Source organism: Artibeus jamaicensis, unplaced genomic scaffold, assembly GCF_021234435.1.
Source record: "Artibeus jamaicensis isolate MK-2021 breed Jamaican fruit bat unplaced genomic scaffold, CSHL_Jam_final contig_482, whole genome shotgun sequence".
In the NCBI taxonomy this organism is placed as follows: domain Eukaryota; kingdom Metazoa; phylum Chordata; class Mammalia; order Chiroptera; family Phyllostomidae; genus Artibeus; species Artibeus jamaicensis.
The window spans coordinates 13,382,792-13,405,900 of record NW_026521857.1 but is presented as its reverse complement, the minus strand read 5'-3'; the positions used below and the strand labels follow the sequence as shown (position 1 = coordinate 13,405,900).

General features: G+C 40.1%; 1 protein-coding gene and 1 long non-coding RNA gene across 7 annotated transcripts in view; both read right to left on the bottom strand.

Annotated features, from left to right (window-relative positions):
• The window catches only part of ARHGAP29 (Rho GTPase activating protein 29), a 74,849-nt gene extending 59,194 nt beyond the window's left edge, over nucleotides 1-15,655 (bottom strand). For 2 of the 6 annotated variants that reach the window (XM_053668222.1, XM_053668224.1), the window contains exon 1: nucleotides 15,497-15,655. Coding sequence is in view for 1 of the 6 variants with exons in the window: in XM_053668224.1 (XP_053524199.1) it covers nucleotides 15,497-15,509 (13 nt within the window). In the remaining 5 variants the exon portion in view is untranslated. Of the gene's footprint in view, nucleotides 1-1,396; nucleotides 1,647-1,781; nucleotides 1,951-15,496 lie in introns of those variants that run through there. The other 4 variants (XM_053668226.1, XM_053668221.1, XM_053668225.1 and 1 more) reach the window with 4 other exon arrangements.
• A 4,496-nt stretch (nucleotides 15,656-20,151) lies between these two features.
• LOC128627878 (uncharacterized) overlaps nucleotides 20,152-23,109 on the bottom strand; it is a 46,181-nt gene continuing 43,223 nt past the window's right edge. The window contains exon 3 of the long non-coding RNA XR_008392171.1: nucleotides 20,152-20,279. This is a non-coding gene — a long non-coding RNA (uncharacterized LOC128627878). The remainder of the gene's footprint in view (nucleotides 20,280-23,109) is intronic.

Sequence of the window (23,109 nt, the reverse complement as noted above, 5' to 3'; positions counted from 1 at the left end):
CTAGGAACAATTCCAGAAACTTAATTGACTTCCTGGAAACCTATTAAATTGCTTCCAAGTGAAGTCTGAACTGTGCAAATAGGTTGTTGTTAAGCATAATATGTTAAACTTTCCTGATGCATTCTCATATATCACTTTTAACTCCAAACCATGATCAACATTCAAAATGTGTTTTATCCACTCCTGAAAGAACTTTGTAGCAAACAGTAAATTACTGTGCAAAACTTTGTTATGTTATAAATTTTGAGTAATATGTGCATTAGAAACCTGAACACTAACTTCCAGTACCCTGGAAAGTGGCTTTTCCAAGACTTCAGTAGCCTGTGTTCATGTCTTATGCCCCTTTTACTTCCTTCCACCCCCAAATGTATCATTACAGAAGTATTTTCATCTTAAGCACTGGGCTAGTTGAAGAATAAAACTGCCCCATATAGCTATACTTAATAGTTCTCATCTTACTCTTTCTACTTCAAGAAAAAAACTGCCAGTTATTTCAGAAATCTGCTATTTCAGCACAATTTCTGATTTGGTAAGAATCTACTTTAAAATGCAAATAAATCAGAAAAAAATCATTCTGGAAGTTTTTATATTTTTAAAAAACACTCTCCACAAAGAGGATGGGGGCATGTCAAAGTTTTAGCAATATGCAAATAAATGTAATTTCTAAAGAAAGACATGCAATACACACACGCTTCATTCCTGTGCAGTTAGAATGCAGCATGTTTAAAAAAGAGGAAGCTGCACAACCTCCCACGCCTCCAGAATGTCTAGCATTCCTGGCAAGCAGGGCTCTCTCCCTTTACCAGCCCAAATTACCCAATGCCAAAGAGCACATTCTCCAACCCAGGTTTTAAAAACAAAGTGGGAAAATGGAGCAAAAAGGGAGGCGAACACTGATAGTGAGGGACCACAAATAGCGTCACCGAGACAGCTGGAGAAAGGGGAAGGAGCACTCGGCTCTGTCCACCCGCTAACAGTCTGCCCTCCAAAAAGGTATGAGGCCGACTCCTTCTAGAGAAAGAGAATAAAAAATAAATAAAAAGAATAACATGGAGACGTAAGGCGTCAGTTACTAGGGCTCCAACTTGAAAAGTCTGACTTGAACTCATCCGCCAGAAAATTAAAAAAAAAAACCAAAAACCCAAAAATTCTGTCAAGCCCCAAATGCTTGCAGAATTGGGAAAAACCACTGAGGTGGAACGAAACAACCCTCCTCAAACCAAAGACAGAGAAGAGGAAAACAATGCACCACGGAAATCCTAAAATATCTCAGGAATGAGAACCAGCTGAAGTGAGGAGGGCTGTTGTCAGGGCAGGTGGCAGCAGGACGAGATCAGAAGCAAGAGCAGACTATGTAACGGTCAAGAAGCAAAACTGCCTGGGTTTAAATACGCACTCTGCCGATTACTGGTCATATTCCAGCAGGATTTTAACTCCCGTTTCCCCGAGGTTACGAGTGAAGTAATCTCGGACCTGTGAGGATTAAAGAAGTTAAACTGGGAGCACTCTTAGAGCAGGGTGCGGACTGTAGGACCTGCTATGTTTTACTTTTATTATCATCCTCATATGCTCAGCGCCCTCCGGCTCCTCCGCTGAAGGAGCTGCAAGCACCTCGCTCCTCGGACCCTGGCCCAACCTCCAGCGCACACCGCAGCCGCCGCAGCTCCGGGCCGCCGCAGCTCCGGGCCACCGCGTGGGACGCCCGGACCCTGGTCGTCAGCTCGAGGATAGCCGCAGCGGGTGACCTCCGCCCAGGGACAGAGCCGCCGCCCCGCACTCACCTCAGTGGTCATCCCGCGTCTCGGGCGCGGGTGCCTGCCCAACACTCACGGCCGCCGCCGACGCCTCCTCCGAGGGCTGGAGCTCGTCGTCCCCATCTCCCAAGACCCGCGGACGCCCAGCCGAGCCGCCGCCACCGCCGCAGTCCTACTAGCTACGTTCCAGCACTGCCCCGGCTGACTCCACCTCCGCGGGCCGCCGCCCCGCCCCTGGCTTTGCCCCACCCACCCACACTCCTCCCGCCTCTCGGGCCCAACCCATTGGCCCGCGTGCCTGGGGGCGGGGCTCGGAGCCTACTTCCAGTGCGCTGGAAGCTGGCCTCGGCTGCACCCTACCCCGCAGACTGTACCCAATATCACCGGACATTAGTTAGAAAACCTGTAAAGCACGCGACAGGCTAGGCGGAGCGAACTTTCGGAACAAGTCACCTGATGACTAGATTTAGCTAATGGGAATTTCTCAAGGCAAGCAGTATACATTTTTGTTCGCCTTGTTTCTCTCCAACTCCTTGAAGAAAATAAAAACAAAGACAGGTAAAATATAACACAGGCCTGGGGCTCACCTCCTTTTCAGAAGAATGAACTACCTCAAAACCCAGATAACTACTCTGCCCTCTGCATAGGGGAATACTTCCCACTCAAGAGTAGCGATATTTCAACCTTTTTTATCTCATGGCACACAAACTGATTATTACAATTCTGTGGAACACCAAAAACATTTGCCACATCTGATTTTAAAATAGGCATAATTTTGATTCGTTCACACCTGACCTCTATTGTGTTGGCTGTTGTCAATTTTTTAATTTGGCAATCTAAGGAAAAAGAGGTAAGCACCTCTGATTATGGTAAATACATATTCTTATTTTTTTTTAATTGCAGCACACCAGTTGAAAATTGCTGACTTAGAGTGATTATTTTCTTCAACTGCACTCTCAAAGTCGCTCAGAATAAGAAAAGTATCTTTGAGAGATGAAATAATTAAAGAAGGCAGCAGGGGCTGAAAATGCATAAGTTTCCATTTCAAACTACTCACTGGGACAACCAATGTCATTTGCCTCAGTGCTTGAACATTCATAAAGAACTGATGGAGAAAGGGAGAAAGGAAAAACTCACTTACAGAGACATCTGAAAAAGGAAGTGAGTGTGATAAAGTCAGTAAGTGAAGTACTGAGAGAGGGAGAAAATACTAATCAACAAAGAGGAACATCTCTCATATCAGAACTCTTTATAGGAAAAACAATGCTGGGGAAAGAAAGCAAATTTGGCCCTTGCAGTGCTATTTGGGAAAAATAAATAGGGAAATGCTCAGTTCCTTGGTTACTGTAGCTCCCACACTGAATTTTTAGACTCAACTTACATAAATTTAACCCTTTAAACCTGAAAAACAACAGTACGGAGGACATATACAGACACTCAGGGAACCTCAAAAACAAACCGTCCTTCTAACTACACGTAAAAAGAAGAAAGCACCATGGACTCCCACCATGGAGACTGATAATGCCCTGAACTGAAATTAACTATCAAGAGGAGACATCAGGAGATCCCAGGCAAAAGGGGAATGGAACTGGGGGAACAGTGCAACCCCGACTATATAATAAATAAGGTTTTTGAGAAGAAATATGAAATCCCCTTAATAAACAGGATTGTGTTCCTTATTGAAGCGGAAATGGCAATATCACTGATAATATCTAGAACAAGATCCTGATGGGGAGAAAGGATATGTGGGAATCAGAGAGGGGAAGGGGCACACAGGAGAGAGGGAGAGAAAAGGCAGTGAAAGAGAGACAAAGAGATGTTAGACAAAGAGAAGGCAAGAAACAATTGTGGAGAGGTGACAAAGACAGAGGGAAAGAAGACCAAGAAAGGTGCAGAGACAAGTGGAAGCAGTTAAAAGATACGATGAAGACAGAACAAAGATGAGAGAGACCAAGAGAAATGATACAGAGATCGCTCACTGCCAGAGAAAGAAGAGGGACTCTTCTCACATAGAAACACTTCAAGGGAAGTGAAGCCAAATAGGTCCCTAGTTGGTTTCCTGAAAAGGATGAATATGAGAAGCCCAGGCTCCTTGATTACCTGGCCTCTACAATTATTTCAGAGACTTATTATTTTTTTAAACTTACCGCTTATGCCTTAAACCTAAGGTCAAAAGCACTAGAGATACTCGCAATACCTAACATCCAAATGTTCATCCAAATGTTCGTTTGGAGGACAATGATGCACCATGGACACTCACCATGGAAACCAATGATGACTCAGAACTGGAGGGCACCAATGGGGAGAGAGGAAAGGATTCTAAAGGCCAAGGAGGGCACTGGCAGGGCAACTGTCAGGGAGCACAGAGGAGGAAAGTGCCTCTCTGAACTGCTCTGGGTTCATTAAAAAAACCCCTCCACCAGTCCTACCTCCAAACTGTCTCAGAACAGACAACTGTTGTGCATAGGGCCTGACAGCGTGGGTCTTCACTGAACACTAGATGGTTAAATTAAGGTTATCTGAGGAAAATTTGGACAAGTTTGTCAATACCAATCTTCCTCTTAAATCTTTAAAATAACATTAATTTTGTCATCTTCTCCACCCTAAGAATAATGACATTTGAAACCATTTGAAAAAAATGGTAGTTCACTGTGAAATTAAAATGCTCATTTTATTAATCCTCCACTTGCATTTTGTTTATAGTAATGTTGTAACACATACAAGTTACAAATATAAAGAGTATGTTATTGCAATAATACATCTCTGCAAGTCCCAAATTCTTGGTTTATAATTAAACAGCAAAACCTTTTTAAAAAATCGGCACATGTGTTGTCAAAGTTCAATACCTTAAAATGTTGTTCAACAGGTTGCATAAAAAACATTTACTGAAGAAACATATAATTGAAAAGAAACTTATTTGTGTTTTTACCATTTTACATTATTATTGTCTCTAGTATTTTTTCCTTCTCAAACAGAAATTCACATCCTTTTTAATGTTGCTCTTGAGTCAACCATGCTGTGAAGTCTCAGCTTACACATTGTTAAAATCCTTTTCATGCGTTCTTTGCAGTGTTAACACTATATTGTTACTGTGTTTTTGCTAAGTAGGTCTCTTCATATTCCTGAAGTTGATTCTGTGGTTTAGGTAGCCTACTTCTCCTAACAGAAGATGGGACTAAAGGCATCTTACAGTGTCTGGAGTTATTTTTGGTTGTCACAGCCAAGGAAGAGGCTATACTGACATCTAGTGGATAGATGCCAAGGATGCTGGTAAATATCCTACTTGCATTGAGGAGAACCCCCAACCCTCCCACCCCTACCCCTACCAAGGAATTACAGGGTCCAAAATGGTCAACAGTGTTAAGGTTGAGAAACTCTGCTCTAAATCCAATTACCACTCTATAAGCAATTTAGAAGACAGCTTCAGATATTTTGTTAAAAAGAAGGATCTAAAATCAACAACCTAAGTTTCCACTTTAAGAGGCAGTTAAAGAAAAGATACGATGAAGACAGAACAAAGATGAGAGAGACCAAGAGAAATGATACAGAGATTGCTCACTGCCAGAGAAAGAAGAGGGACTCTTCTCACATAGAAACACTTCAAGGGAAGTGAAGCCAAATAGGTCCCTAGTTGGTTTCCTGAAAAGGATGAATATGAGAAGCCCAGGCTCCTTGATTACCTGGCCTCTACAATTATTTCAGAGACTTATTTTTTTTAAACTTACCGCTTATGCCTTAAACCTAAGGTCAAAAGCACTTAGAGATACTCGCAATACCTAACATCCAAATGTTCATCCAAATGTTCGTTTGGAGGACAATGATGCACCATGGACACTCACCATGGAAACCAATGATGACTCAGAACTGGAGGGCACCAATGGGGAGAGAGGAAAGGATTCTAAAGGCCAAGGAGGGCACTGGCAGGGCAACTGTCAGGGAGCACAGAGGAGGAAAGTGCCTCTCTGAACTGCTCTGGGTTCATTAAAAAAAACCCTCCACCAGTCCTACCTCCAAACTGTCTCAGAACAGACAACTGTTGTGCATAGGGCCTGACAGTGTGGGTCTTCACTGAACACTAGATGGTTAAATTAAGGTTATCTGAGGAAAATTTGGACAAGTTTGTCAATACCAATCTTCCTCTTAAATCTTTAAAATAACATTGATTTTGTCATCTTCTCCACCCTAAGAATAATGACATTTGAAACCATTTGAAAAAAATGGTAGTCCACTGTGAAATTAAAATGCTCATTTTATTAATCCTCCACTTGCATTTTGTTTATAGTAATGTTGTAACACATACAAGTTACAAATATAAAGAGTATGTTATTGCAATAACACATCTCTGCAAGTCCCAAATTCTTGGTTTATAATTAAACAGCAAAACCTTTTTAAAAAATCGGCACATGTGTTGTCAAAGTTCAATACCTTAAAATGTTGTTCAACAGGTTGCATAAAAAAACATTTACTGAAGAAACATATAATTGAAAAGAAACTATTTGTGTTTTTACCATTTTACATTATTATTGTCTCTAGTATTTTTTCCTTCTCAAACAGAAATTCACATCCTTTTTAATGTTGCTCTTGAGTCAACCATGCTGTGAAGTCTCGGCTTACACATTGTTAAAATCCTTTTCATGCGTTCTTTGCAGTGTTAACACTATATTGTTACTGTGTTTTTGCTAAGTAGGTCTCTTCATATTCCTGAAGTTGATTCTGTGGTTTAGGTAGCCTACTTCTCCTAACAGAAGATGGGACTAAAGGCATCTTACAGTGTCTGGAGTTATTTTTGGTTGTCACGGCCAAGGAAGAGGCTATACTGACATCTAGTGGATAGATGCCAAGGATGCTGGTAAATATCCTACTTGCACTGAAGAGAACCCCCAACCCTCCCACCCCTACCCCTACCAAAGAATTACAGGGTCCAAAATGGTCAACAGTGTTAAGGTTGAGAAACTCTGCTCTAAATCCAATTACCACTCTATAAGTAATTTAGAAGACAGAGAAATATGCTAAATTACAGCACAGGATGCACTCAGCAACATCTAGACCCAGCCCCTTTGTAGGGCAAACAACAGAATTTATTAAACAAATTAATTGCAAGAAAAAGATGAAAAGAAAATCTAGAGACCCAAAAGTCTAAAATTTTAGATATATCAAGTATAAGAATAAGTGAGACCAGAGTTGCCCTTCTATTATATAATCTTCAGACACTGCACTACAGGCAGCACAAAATTGTGAACCTTGAGAGAAGGGAACACAAACAAATGAGGCAAACCCTACAGCTGCCCCAGTTTTCTGCCTGGGAGCACATTGTAGACCCCGGCATAGGACGGGGAAGCAAGCAAAGCCTGGTACTCTTGTGAAAGTGAGGGGGACAGGAACTGTAGTCCAGGGAGACTGGGGCAGCCGGAATCTGTAGGACAGAGCAACAGAGAAAGGAAGAAGAGTCCAGAAATTTGCATAGACCATTCCTTAATTTCCTTGCTGAATATAAAGCTGCCTAAGTGTGGGGTGAAACTCCACAAGAATGGGCAAAGAATTTCCAGGAAGCTGTAACAGGATATTTCCCATGGCTCCCATTCGGCCAGAGACCTCTTGAGTTTTCATCAGCCAGTGTAGAGAGAACCTGTTGGACACTCAGGGAGAGATCCCAGAATGGCATGTGTCAGTAGTATATCCAACCTAGCCCTGATAAAAAATGGTATTCTAGACTCACCCCAATGAAGCCTCAAAACAAGCCTCATTCTGTCAATTTCTTTTAAAAAATTTAAATTTAAGACAAAAGTAATAACAGTGTATTGCGGCATTTATAACATATCCAGAAGTAAAATATATGACAATAGCACAAAGTAAGAGAGGAGGGAAATGAAAGTATACATTAAGATTCTTACATGTGAAATATAACATTATTTGAAGGTTACTATAATAAGAAATATGTATTAAAATCTTTAGCCCTGGCCAGTGTAGCTCAGTGGATTGAGTACGGACTGGGAACCAAAGGGTCACCAGTTCGATTCCCAGTCAGGGCACATGCCTGGGTTACAGGCCAGGTCCCCAGTAGGGGGCACATGAGAGGCAACCACACATTGATGTTTCTCTCTCTCTCTCTCTCTCCTTCCCTTCTCCTCTCTCTATAAATAAATAAAATCTTCAAAAATTCTTCAGAGGTACAATACAGTTGGTAAGCTAACAGTAGACATAAATAAAATTTCAAAAAATTAATAAATCCAAAAGAAGAAAAGGAAACAAAAAACAGATGAGACAAATTAAAAACAAACAGCAAGATGACAGCCTTAAACCCAATCATAACACTAATTACATTAAATATGCATATAAACACCTTAGACACACCTATGAAAAGGCAGAAATTGTCCAACTGGATAAAAGAGTAAGACCCAACTACATACTGAGTATAAGAAACAAAAAAAGATATACCATATAAATTTTAATCATAAAAATGTAGAAATAGCTCTATTATATCAGACAAGTTTTGGCAAGGATAAAGAATGACATTTCATAATGATAAATAAGACAATTCATTATAAAAACACAGTTCTAAAAGCGTATGTGCCTAAAAATAGAATATATGAAGCAAAAACTGAGAGGAGTGTCAGGAAAAATGGAGAAAGCCAATGATAAAGATTTCAACAATCTTCTCTCATTAACTGATAGAACACATTAAAAAATTGTAAGAATACAGGAGATCTGAACAACACTATCAACCAACTTATACTGATAGACATTTACAGAAAATTCTACCGAGCAACAGCAGAATACACATTCTTTTGAAACACACATAAAATATTCACTAAGACCATATACGGGACCACACAATAAGTCTCAAGAAATTTAAGAGGATTGAGCCAAACAAAGTGAAATTTGGAATAAATAACAATAAAATAGTGGGAAATCCCTACATATTTGTAAATTATAAAATATATTCTTAAATAATCTGTATGTCAAGTTTCCACAACGGAAATGTGAAAACATTTTGAACTGAGTGAAAATGAAAACACATTTCAAAATGTGTAAGTTACACAGTGAAAGCATTAATGGAAGAAATATATAGCTTCAGATGTTTTGTCAAGAAGGATCTAAAATCAACAACCTAAGCTTCCATTTTAAGAAGCTAGAGAATGAAGAACAAATTAAACACCTTAAAATAAGTAAAAGGAAGGAAACAATGGTAAGAGTAGAAATCAATGACATAAAAACGCAGCAGTGACAAATCAAAATAACTAAAAGCTGGTTCTTTGAAAAGATCATTTAAAAAGATACACATCTAGCTAGACTGATCAACAGTAAGGAGAGAAAACAAATTACTAATATAATTAATGAAGAAAGGGACATCAGTACATACTCTACAGATATTAAAATGTGAGTAACAAGGCAATGTTTTGAACAACTTTGCCAATAAATCAACAACTCAGACGAAAAAGGAAAATTTCTTAAATGATCCAAATTACCAAATGTAACACAAGAAATAGAAAATTTGTATAGCCTTGTATGTAGTAAAGAGACTGAAAATGTCTCAGAAAGAAAACTGCAGACCCAGATGGCCTGCCTCACTGATGAAATCTACAGAATCAGAAATAATAATCCTACAACTCTCCGAAAATAGAGGACATAAAACACTTTCCAACTCATTTTCTGAGGTCAACATTATTCTTATACTGAAACCAGACAAAGACTACCAGAAAACACACAAAATTTCTTTTAAAAATTTTTTTAAATATTTTATTTATTTACTTTTGGAGAGAAGAGAAGGAAGGGAGAAAGAGAGGGAGAGAAACAGCAATGTGTTGTTGCCTCTCATGCACCCCCAACTGGGGACCTGGACTGCAACCCAGGCATGTGCCTAGACTGGGAATTGAACCAGCAACTCTTTGATTTGGCACTCAATTCACTGAGCCACACCAGCCAGGCTCCAAATTCCTTAACACAGTATTAGCAACTCAAATCCAACAACATATAAAAAGGATAATATATTATAACCAGAAAGAGTTTTCCCAGAAATACAAACTTAGTTTAATATTTAATAGAGTAATGGGGGAAAGACAACTGTAACTGAACAAAAAAATTAAAAATCATTCAACAGAACCCTGGCTGGTGTAGCTCAGTGGATTGAGCGCGAGCCTGTGAACCAGAGGACTGCAGTTCAATTCCCAGTCAGGGCACATGCCTGGGTTGCAGGCCAGTTCCCAGCAGGGGACACAGGAGAGGCATCCATACATTGATATTTTTCTCCCTCTCTCCTTCCCTTCCCTTCCAAAGATAAACAAATAAATAAAATCTTTAAAAATTTTCAATAGAAAAAAATGAATTAAAAAGTTATTAAAAATGTGATCATCTCAATAGATGCAGAAAAAGCATGTGACAAAATTCCACACCCATTCATAAGTCAGCAAAGAAGGAATAGAAAAGAATTCCTTCAACCTGATAGAAAGCATCTACTAAAAATCTACAGCTAACATCACAGTTAATGATGAAAGACAATGTTTTCCTCTTAAAATCAGATTCAATAATGTTCTGAAGGTCTTAGTATAATAGAACAAGAAAAAGAATAAAACACATAAATTGAAAGGGAAGAAATGAAACACTGTATTCCAAGTTGACATGTGTACGAGTATATACCTAGAAAATCCTAAGGAACCTATAAGCAAACTTGTCAAAGCTGGAGATGGGGTTGAACTGACATCTGAATGGCATATAAATGAACATAATAAGGTCGCAGAATACACGGCCAATATACCACAACCAGTTTTTTTTCTATAGTAGCAACAAGCAATTGGACAATACAATTTTAGAAACTAATACCATTTACAATAATATCCAAAAACAAAATATTTTTAGGAATTTAACAAAACATGTACAAGATCCTAAATTTAAAACTACAAAACACTACTACAAGTTAAAGAGCTAAATAAATCAAGTATACCATGTTCATGGATTGAAAGATTCAATACTGTTCAGACTTTAATTTTCCTCAAATTCATCTATAGTTTCAAGCAATCCCAAATAAATCCCTTCTGAATTTTTTTTTGTGGAAACTGACTGGCCAAGTTTACAGTATACGTTAATATGTAAAAGCTATGAAACAGCCAAAAAAATTTTGAAAAAGAACAAAACTGTAGGACTTATAATGCCTGATTTCAAGATTTGGTACAGGGCTATAGAGTAATCAAGACAGTGTGATACTGGTATAAAGAGAAGCATAGATCAACAGAACAGAGTCTAGAAGTAGACCCCCATATACACAGTGCATTGATTTTCAAGAGGGGTCAAAGTAATTTAGTGGGAGAAAGGTACTCAAATAGTGCTAAATAACTTGATGTACATTTGAGAAAAGAATTATCCTCGCCCTGGCTGGGTGGCTCAGTTGGCTGGATGATGATATATCCTGTACACTTAAAGGTTGCAGGTTGGATCCCAGGTCAGGGCATATACCTAGGTTGCAGGTTCGGTCCCCAGTGGAGGTGCCTATGTAAGGCAACCAGTTCCTCTCTCACATTGATGTTTTTTTCTTTCTCTTTCTTTCTCTCTCTCTTCCCTTCTTCTCTCTCTAAAATCAATGAACACGTCCTCATATATGGATTTTTAAAAAATGATCCTTGACTTACTTCACAACGTACCCTAAAATTAACTCAATATGTATTGTAGACCTAAACATATAACTTAAAATTATCAGTGTTTTAAATTCTGGAGTCAAAGGGGAGTCACCTATTTTTATGAATAAAAGCTTTGAAGGGATACAGCCATGCCCCATCATTTATGAATTGTTAGTAACTGCTTTTGAGCTACAAGAGCAGAACTGAGTATTTGAGTTGCTATAGCCTATAAGCCTAAAATATTTACAATCTGGTACATTTAAAAAAAAGTTTGAGGATACCTTCTCTAAAATAAAACAAGAGAAAATCTAGAGAATAATTTCTCAGACAGAAATGGCAAGAACCATAAAAAAACAGTGGTAAACTGGACTTCATCAAAATTTAAAACTTCTCTTAGACAACTGTTAAACCACAAGTTGGGAGAAAACACCTGACAAAGAATTTGTATCCAAATTATATCAAGAACTCTTACAACTTGATAATAAGAAAACAACCTCATAAATTAATGAGTAAAAGATATAAATAGACACTTCGAAAAAGAAGATACACAACTGGGCAATAAGCATTTGAAATAGTGCTCAACATCATTAGTATCAGAGAAAGGCAAATTTAGCCCTGGCTGGCATAGCTCAGTGGATTGAGCACGGGCCTGCAAACCAAACGATTGCGGTTCGATTCCCTGTCAGGGCACATGCCTGGGTTGCAGGCCAGTTCCCACCAGGGAACGCAGGAGAGGCAACCATACATTGATATTTCTCTACCTCTCTCCTTCCCCTCCCCTCTAAAGATAAATAAATAAAATCTTAAAAAGAGAGAGAGAGACAAATTTAAACCACAGTGAGGTACCACTAAATATCTACGAAAAAATTCTTAATTTTAGCTAGACTGAAATACCAAATTTGGGGCAGGATGCAAAGCAACTAAAATTCTCACATTGCTGCTACACCTTGGCAGTTCCTTACACAATTAAACACACATTTACCATACCACCCAGCAATTCTACTCTTTTGAAATGAAAACATACATTCATCCAAAAACTTGTACACAAATGTACATAGCAACTTTTTCATGACAAACACTGGCAACAACCCAAATATCCATCAACCCATAGACAAATTGTCAGATAGCCTTACAATGGAATACTACCTAACAAATATTCATGATATGGCAAAAACCATAGATGAATCTTAAACACATTCTGCTAAATGAAAGAAACCAGGCACAAAAGAATACTGTATGATTCCGTTTACATGAAATTCTAGAAAAGATGAAACATAATCTTTAGTAACTAAAAACATCAATAGTTGCCTTGGAACAGGGGTTGTGGTGGGGGCTTGGGGTGGGGGTCCCAAATAAGCATGGGGGAACTTTTTAGAGTGATGGGCATGTTCTACATCTTGATTATAGTAGTGACTACATGGGTGTATACATTAGTCAAAACTCACTCTAAGTATATAAAAATCTTATCATGCTGGTGCTCAATGAACATTAGATAAATAAACTGTAAGTACAATTATAGAAGGTTCCTTTTGAATAGTCTCTTACACTCAACTTCCTCAATACTTATAAAAATATTTTCCATCCTCTTCCTTAGAAAGGAAGATTATGGTATTTGAAAACTTCCTCAGTGACAAACACTGGAACACTTTTTGAGAAATAGAAAAATTCTTATTTAGAAAGGCAGTACCATCAAATGGCTCTTTTGCTTATTAGAGCAATAACAAAAACAAAGAAGGAAAAAAATCCTTATCTTACCAAAATGTGTTGCTAACCTTCCTTTTAAACCTCCCATTACATATGAATGTGTCTGTATGTGTTGTGGCTCATCATCATGCTGGGCATGAGGTAAGAAACTGCAAACAAAATAGTGTTCAAAGGAGAATCCTAGAAGCTAATCAGCGACATCCTAGTATGCATTATACATAACCAGCAATTCGAGCTAGAAGGGCCCTTCTGCTTTCTGTGCTTATTAAAATCATTTTCTTAACTTCAATCTCATGCAAAACATCACCTCTTGTAAGAAACCTTTTCATTCTCTCAACTAAAAATAAATCATCCCTCTACTTTCCCATAGGACATTCAACATACACTTCCTGGGTAACCCAAGATATGTCTTGGGTCCTAGTTATTCAAAATTGTCTACTTCTACGCAATAGACTGAAAGGTTCCGTAGGACTCTAACATGGAATGGGATCACACTACATTGTCTGAATGACGGCTGAAATGAATCACCAATACAAATCCTTCCAGGGTGCCCTCTGGGCATGAGCTTTGTTCAACATCTAATCCCTGGGACCAATAGCAGTGGTTGCTGAAGCCCTAATTGCTAGGTAAAGGGCCTCTGCAGCTGGGAAGTGAAGACACTGATGATATTTCAGGTGGTTGTTCTATTTTAGAGACATCGGCCCAAAGAGAATGACCAGCCACCACAGATTCCCTGAACACTGCTTTCTTCATCTCAGCCAAAGTTCTATTTCTTGCCAATGTGGGGACTGAAACATTTTCTACTCAGGCCTATCACTTTCCTTCAAGTTCACTCTTAAACTCTTCTCAGAATCGAGAGACTAGAGTTATTTGTACCATAAAAGCCAATGAAGCATAAGCGTCAGGGTTCCTCACTTGCACAGTTCCTACAATAAGGAAGCATTTCTAAGTATGCATTTCTGGCAAACTGCCTAAAGAAATCTTGAGAAAGAGATCTAAATCTAAGCAACTTATTGTGGTTCCTTTATTAAATCTAAATATTCACTGGTCATATCTAATTTAGTTTTTTTTTGTTAAGAGGAAACCCCCTCCCCCAAACAGAATAGGAGGTGAAGCTAATTTCCAAAAAAAGAAGAGGAAAGAAAAAGATAAATTTGGAACCAAAAGCTCCACCTCGGTCTTGGAACTTTCAAACAACACCTAACTCCCCCAAAACATCCGTGGTCAGAAGACAGTATATCAACAATCCACAAAACTCAATGTGGAGGGGTCGGGAGTGGTGGTAAAGAAACTTCACTTTTGTAAAGTTTGAGGGATGGTGGTGAAAAAAAAAAAAAAACCTCAATGAGGGATGGTGGTGAAAAATCGAGATAGTCCCTGGGCAGGTCAGAGGGACTCAAAGACAAGTAGAGTCCCTGGCCACGTTTACAGCCAAAGGAAAAACGTCCTGAACACGAAGTTTCAATCGCGAGGTCCCGGGACGTTTAGAGAAACAAACTCACAGGGATACTCTCTCCTGGTAGCAGCTGTAATCCTCCGCCGGTCATTTCCTATTTTGCAAAGCACAGGACTTGCTCTTGAGCCAAGGCTGGGAAACAAGAGATAGGCGGGGGTCGAGGGTGGTGGGGGTTGGGGAATCCACAGCACAAGTGGAAAAGAGATAAGGGGAGGCGTACGGAGAGAGTGACCGAGACGCACCGGAGAGGGGCACTGGGAGAGAAAAGAAAGAGTGTTTTTCCACCTTTAGTGCCGTCCTCCTCCCTCCCCCTCCCCGCAAATGATAAACAGCCTGGGCCTAGGTGAGGTGAAGTTTGATAAGAAAAGGGAGATATGGAACCAGAGGTGTGGGTTATTTTATCTAAGCCTTTGCATTTGTCGGACGGAATTTTCAGAAATGCCACCAAACTTCCAAAAAGATCCCAAGTGAGGAAGGCGAAGGTGAAGACCCAGTGACGGAATCCAGCGGGGAAAGGGAAAAGGAGCCCCTGCATTCCGAAAGAAGGCGGATGAGGGCGTGCGGCCAGGAAAGCAACCAGGGCTGCAGGAAGCTCGGGGGAACCTGACGTGGGATGAAAGTCCGCCCCACGAGTCTCTCCCGGCGGCGCGGGCGACAACGTTTAACTCGGATACTAAGTGGGTCCACAATGTCCGAGAAGCGACCGCTCGCGCCCTCCCCACTTCTCTCGCGCCGCTCCCGGCGCACCCATTGCTCGGGTTGGACTCCCCACTCCCTCCGCTGGACCGGGAGCCCCAAGGACCCTGGCCCGGCCCCCAGTGCTGGCCGCAGCCGCACCGCCTCCCCTCAGGGCCACCGCGTGGGCCGACCGGACCTTGGACCGCAATTCGCAGGCGGCCACCACGGGTGACCGCAGCCCGGAGCTGCCGCCGCAGCCGCCGCGGCCGAAGCGAAAGCCGCCACCCCACACTCACCACTGCACTCCATCCCGCGTCCGGAACGCGGACGCCCGCCCGACACTCACGGCCGCCGCCGCCGCCGCCGAGGGCTGGAGTTCGCAGACCCCATCCCCCCACGACCCTCGGACGCTCGGCCGAGCCGCCGCCGCCGCCGCCCCAGCAGCTACAGCCAAAACCGCGCTGGCCGCCGCCGCCCCGCCCCCGGCCTCGCTCCGCCCTCCGGCCCTGGCCCCGCCCCTGGGGCCCTGCCCATTGGCCCGCGAGCTTGGGAGGGTGGATCTCCGCACCCAGGCAGCAAGTGCTGCGGCTGTGCTGTCTGGAGCGCGGGGCGCTGGCTGTCAAAAGTTGCACCCGTTCCCTGAGAGTGTCTCCATCACAGGACACGTCAGCCAGCCTGGGTGGCTGGTCGTAGGACAGTTGAAGTGAGCTTTGGAAACAAGTCACCTTTTACACCCTCCAACAGGGATCAGGTCCTCTGCTGTTTTTTAAGTGGAAATTTCTCAGGTGGACGCTTTGAATTCCTTCCAGTCAGGAATCTGGTGTTCAACTTATTTTGTTTGTCTGCCTTCTTCTCAGAGCCTTAAGGAACAAAAATATATTTTGCGTTTAACTTTAAAACTGCCCCACTCTTTTCTGTCTTCTACTGATTGCCATTTGCAGAAACTAAATTAATCAACTATTATGTACAGTACCTGGCTCATAGAAGTTGCTCAATAAATACTAATTGAATGCATGTCCCCCTAATTATTGCTACTTGCTTCTTATCATTACATGCTCTGTAGGCAACGGGATTCATCAACACTATAAGAGAAACAAACGTCCAAAATCAAAGCATTTATCTAGAGGTTGGGTCATACACATATACGAAAAATAATACAGTGTCTCTTTTGAATAGTTAAAGTGTGTATTGTAGCACAATCACTCTACCAAGAATACCCTTCCTGTCATCTATGCTGAGACATAGCAGGCATTACAGAAGCATTAGCTGAGTAAATGAGTAAAACTATGGGAAGGGAATTTAGAAAAGTTCCTTAATCTCAACCTTACCCTAGCCTTTTTTCGAAATAAATTAAAAATCTGCCATATTCTTCACTCTTTTTTTTTTAGTTTGGAAGAATATAATATTTGAAAACAGAGAAAAATGGCAATTCATTTTTGTAAAATAAATTCAATTATTAACTGAGAAAGAATGACTATAAAATCTGTTATCTGGGACAGATGGCTTATGTGTTTGGTAAAGAATAAATAAAGGGCAATACTGCCATCAAATTCTATTAACAGTGTCCCAGCCAGTGCCCTTATATGCCAACTGTGCTTTACATATAAGTGTTTCTTGGTTAAAGTAGCTCAGGATCATGGCTTTGCAGGACAAAGAATCACAGACAAAACAACAAAAATCAGAGGTGTTATGAATGCTGGGTAGTAATTAAACATATATGACAGATGGTATACCATAATTTTATAATTGCAGTATTATTAATAACATAACCATTCTGTCTATTGAAATGTTCATTATTTCCATGATACAGAAACTACCACCTTTGCCAAAGCCTTCCTGTTCTCCTCACTGAAAATCAATCATCCCATTTGACATTATATGGTACATAGAATCCTATTCTTGTGGCACTTGTGGTTCTCAAGTAGTATTTTACTTGGTAGTGTTTATTTATACTAATTAGACTGCAAAGGTCAACAGTATTATGTTACATGGGCCTGTGTTTGGTATAGAAGGGACTGAGTATTTTCTGGAGAAATGGTGAGGAAATGACTAGTGAGCCCAGAAATAAAAATCCTTCCAAGATCTTTTGTTTTTATTTTACCATAAGTTCTGCTCACCTTGTTGTAACTAGCAAAATCAAGTGTGATACCTACACAACCGCTTGCCTAAAGCAAAGCCTTTCTCCCAGGTACCTTGTGCCCTGAGGTGAAGGGATTGATAATGAAGGCATTTGCTCCAGGTGGACAGTGGAGATGGGAGCCCAACCCCACGGGGAAAGTACAATACATAGGTGCTCTTTCTCTCAGCCACACATAAGTGACAGGCTGTTTTAGAGAGTGCAACATCATCTACCAAGCCTATCCTATTTTATTCACTGCACAAACATTTATTGAGCACCTCCAACGTGCCAGGTATCGTTCTAAGCACTGGAATTATAATAGTAAACTTTAAATCCATTTTTAGACTCTCCTCAATCATAATTAAATGCCTCAGAGAGGAGTTGAAATAATGAAACCAGGTAAAGGTGGCCCAAAAGGCAGGTAGGTTCCCTGTTGCTTTAACTGTCCTTGACCATCACTGCTAGAGAATTTATAAAGAATCACAGGCAGCCCGACAGGCCACTCTGAGTACAAAGGCACTAGATTCCAAAGTGGACAAAACTCACCAAGCAGGTTATTAATCTTGATTCCATGATGCTTGTGACTGAGAAACAAGGAATCAATTCAGAGTACATACTGAAAATAAATGTGAAAGACATTGCAAACATCCAAGAATTCTGTGTTGTCACGAGGAAAGAGGAAACTGAATAAGACAAAAAAATAAAGAAAAACTCAAGTGTACGGATATATGATACTAATTTCATGTCTAGGTTAACACACTAAGTTTCAAACCCCAATTTATTGGTTATTTTTAGCTCTTTGCAATACCTTTGATAACATGAACTTCTGTGCTCGAGTCACTAAGTACCATGACCCTAGTTAATATTTCAATAACATGTGTAAGGAAACTTTCCCAATAAATGTTTGGTGCAAAACAATTCTATTGGACTAACAACTGATTATTGATATTGTTGTGAATAAAGAGATGATAATGATGGTAGTAATAAAAACTAGCCTTCCATAGTTTACTCTGTACTTGACAGTCTTAATTATTCTTTACGTTTGATGAGTCATTTAGACTTCACAATATGTCTATGAGGTACTATTATCATCCCCATTTTATAAGTGAAAAACTGAGGCACAGAATAAAAGTTCAATAAAGAGTTTTTGTTGGACTGAATGAAAACAGTGATTAGATGAATATAAGTTTGATCATACTTTTCTTAGAAAAGCATCCTGGAGAATTACTCCTCTTATTCTTTCACTGCCTCTCTGGCCTTCTTGCTGTTGTTCCCCACATGCCCCAGGGGCTCTCTTGCCTCAGCAATTTTGCCTTTGCTGTTCCCTATGCCTGGAATAGGCCCATATCTACGTGACTTGCTCTCTGCTCCCTCTTGCTCTCTCCTCAAATGTTCCACACCATTAACGTGTTCCTCGTCCACTCTGTAGAAAACAGCATTTCCCCTCTTCGTTTCTCCCTATCTTCCTTGCCCTGCTTTAAATTTTGCTCCTCTATTGGCTTGGTACAATTATTAGTTTATTTGTATATATTCTATTTCCCCACATTAGTGTGAGAATGCTAGCTTGGTGATGAAAGGAACTCCGCCTGTTTTGTTCACCATTGCATTCCCCAGCCCCTCGAAAAGTACTTGGAATTAGTCAATAAACAAAAAAGTTTAAAGAAAACAACAGTATCTATACGTAAATACTAGATTTATTTTTTAATGATTACTTTGTTAATACTTGTAAAGTTTTAGTCAAATAAAAGGACTGTATTGCTTTGTTAGACAATGATTTTACACCAGGTAAAATCTTTGGCATCCAACATAATAATAGATGCCAAGTTTAGTTACTTCATCCAATTTTTATCTGGAAGAACCACAAATAACTCTAGGATCTTACATTATTCCCTTCCTTCTCTAAAGTGTAGGGGTAAACATTTTCTGTCATTGTTTTTCTTTCATCTATTTAGCACATGCTAATTAGATAAGAAAGCAAACACAGCCACCCCTCACCTGTGCGTTTTATTCAATGGATGACACTACACCTTGGGTTACATCTTGTCACTTGGTCCTCACAAGAACCTTATGAGATGGGAAAATGAGATCTGTTCTTTCCCAGGAATATATCAGATCTCAAAATAATTTTCAGAGTCAGAGGGATGTTAGAGCTCTACTGAGATCTACTCCATTCTTCTTTATTTTATACGAAAAACACAGCTCAGCTTTCCCAGAAACCAGTTATTCATTGGCCTAACTAGACTGGAACCAAGACCAGAGGTCTTTCCATACTAACTGACAGATTAAGGTCTTCAAATGTCTGTAAATCTCTGGAATTAGATCAGCACACCTATCTGAATCATTCTTAGTTTAATGTGTAAATATGTAAGCTGTACTAACATCTTTAAAAATAAAATTTATACTACAAATTTACTTTTATTGTTTTGGAGGTCTGGCTTATTAAGTTACTAAAAAATAATGGCCCTTTAAAAAGTGGGTGGCTTAGCATGCAACCAATGGCGAGCTGCTTTGCTCTCGAAGTAGAAAGTTGTCCTGAGGCATTCTGGAACGCATGCCCAGAGCACGTCTTTTCTCTTAGGGAAAGGGGTGGCTGGCTTTAGAAGGAATAGAGCCCAATGGAAACATTACTAATCTCTTTCTTTACCTACTGAACAAATATTGCCGAACCTCAAACAATGCTACCACTAGGGACTTTAGTGAGTGTTTATCTTCCTAACTGCATATTTATATAGGGGTGGCCGCCTGTGGCATGCTTGCCAGAGGATTGAGAAGTGACTGCTTGTAAAAGCTGAAAAATATTTAGTTGTACAAACCTGTATCAGCAAAGTTTCCTCTTAAGTTCATTCAAGAGGACATTACATTCCAGGCATCAGAAGAACTGTTATCCAATCATTGTGATAGGTGAATTAAGATGATTTGATTCTGAAATTATTTCAATAGCTGACAGTGAGGGGCTTAAACTAGAAGAAATAAAATATAGGGAAAAATAGTACTATGAGTTAGCAATCCTATTAGATTATGCCTCAAAATGTCTCTAAACTTTTGCTTCAAAGACCTTGAAAAATACTGATTATCACTGAGGGATTGACATCCTTTGCCATCAGTGGATTGGACATCTTTATTACGCTGGGTGACATTTCAGTTTGAGATGTTCAGCAGTGTAATTAATTTCATCTGGGAGCTACATGGTACTAGAATATATGAGGTCACAAGTGTAACTATATATCCTACTAGCCAAAAGACTGATGAAATCCCTCTTATGTAATATTACTGAAACCATCAGCTTAGTATATGCAGGGTGGAGAACAGACGGACTGTCAAGCAAGGCATCAAGACAGCGAGTTGAATTGCTTAGAATTAAGCCTGAGTCGGGCTGAAAAATGAAACTGCTATAGTTTTCTTTTGTGAATAGATAAAGACAATACTCTTAGTTGGAATAAATAAGATCAAGCCTGCTTCTAATGGCTTCCTTCTGGTTGATGACTAAGAACGAAGAACAGGGAAAAGAGTTTCATGCTGGAAAAAAAAAGACTAAAAGATAAAACAAGCTTACCAAGAAACTGGAATTTAAGGAAATGAGTAGACTGCTAGATAAGAGGTCTTGATATAGATCTTGGAGTTACTTGGAGACTGAAAAAAATCAGAAGCTTAGAATATGGGTCAAGGAACAGTGGATTCTAGAAGGATTCTTTGAAGATGTTTCATGGAGAAGTGTTATCTCGGTCTACACACTTTTCTTGAACACCAAGGAGTCTGTGAAATGAAGCTGCCGAGGCAGCCAGCAGCATTGCATTTGTGAATCAGTGTTTGAAATGCTCTGAGAACTGAAGGGGCCTACATGGTTTTGGTAGTGGGGTCAGGGAAGGACTATGGGGAGGGAGAAAAGATAAAGGAAGTAGAGATCACAGAGACATTTCCTTCAGAACAGAGTAGCTCAATTGTATCCCCTCAAAATTAATATGTAAAGTCCTAACCCCTACTTCCTCAGAATGTGACTGTATTTGGAGATAGGGTCTTTAAGGAGGCACTTAAGTTAAAGTGAGGCCATTAGTGTGAGCCCTAATCCAAAATGAGTGGCGTCCTTATAGGAAGAGATTGAACACAGAAGCACCCAGACCACGCGGAGACGCAGGGCGAAGACAGCCATCTCTCTGCAAGCCAGGAGAATCCTTCGAAGAAACCAGCTACGCCAACACCTTGATCTCAGACTTTTAGCTTCTGGAATACTGAAGCTAAAAGCCACTCCATCCGTAGTAATTTGTTATGGCGGCAAACTGCCATAACATACAATACTAGTTAAGTTTTAGGCATCAAATAATAATGCTTCCCTGGTTGGCATGGCTCAGTCTATGGACTGAAAGGCTACTGGTTTGATTCCTGGTCAGGACACGTGCCTGGGCTGCAGGCCAGGTCCCCTTCTCCCCCCTCTCTTTCTCCTCCCAACCACCCCCCATCTAAAAATAAATAAATAAATAAAAAATAATAATGCCACTAATGGGTTGTAGTTGGACCCAAGACAATTTTCATTGCCCACCCCATAGAAATGTTAATTAAAGCCAAGTCTGGCATTATCCAACTCTTTAAGTGGAGCCTTTCTCCTGCATGATATTCACAAGTTTCAGTGAGTCAGTGTTACTCCTACTCTGGGGCGTGGGCCAGGATGCAGCCATCATACCCATTTGTAATATTGTCATTAAAATCAGAAGGCAGGGCGTTTACAAGACTGGTGTCCTGTAAGTGGGAGGAGGCTGACTGGTTTCTGCTTAGAGCAGAAGGGATGCTCTGGTCTCTTCATTAGTATCCAACTGAAGAAGAGTTAGACTGACAATGTTAAGAATATTATTGCTGCCACTGTAATTAGTATTGGTGGCCAGTTAATAATAATAATTCTATCACAGTTCTTGGTTCATAAGAGCTCAATAAGCATTCATTTATTTTTCTATTATTTTTGGTTCTGTAGCATTTCATAGTGTACTAAGCTCTATCACATACATATATTCTTTCAATTTATCTTCAAAACAAGTCTGTGAAATATGAATTATTGTTATCATTCTTATTCAGATTTCTGATAAGAAAGCGGTATCTTAATGAGGATAAGCAATTTACCCAAAGTTGCACAACAAGTTAATAGCAGAGACTGACCTTAAAGCAAGGTCACTTGTCTCTTCAAACAGGACTCTTTCCAATACACCCACCAGCTCTAAGTAGTCTTAATCCACACTGTAAATGTCAAGTAATCCACTTTGATCAAGGGATGACATTTTCTGCATTCATTAAATGTTCTAGGTAACAAACAGTTTTGCTATTTATTATATATATTGTACCTATTCTACAAATACTCCATGCATAAACATTTGCACCTAAAAATGGACAGAAGAGGAGAATGTCCCCCAAACCCTCTCAGGAAGTTACTTCTCCCATCAATGGCCTTGGTTCAGAAATTCTAAGAAATGATTACTTTAAAAATTAGGAGATATTTTTTTTTAAAAAAAATATTTTGTTTATTTATTTTTAGAGAGAGAGGAAGGGAGGGAGAAAAAGCAGGAGAGAAACATCAACGTGTGGTTGCCTTTCGTATGCCCCCTACTGGGGACCTGGCCCAAAACCCAGGCACGTGCCCTGACTGGAAATTGAACCGGCAACCCTTTGGTTTGCAGCCAGCGCTCAATCCACAGAGCCACACCAGCCAGGGAAGAAGATATTTTCCCTTATATAGAGTTCTAACTACTAATATCCTTGGATAGATCAGTACCCAGTACTAATCTTTAGATAGTCTATAGTTTATTTATT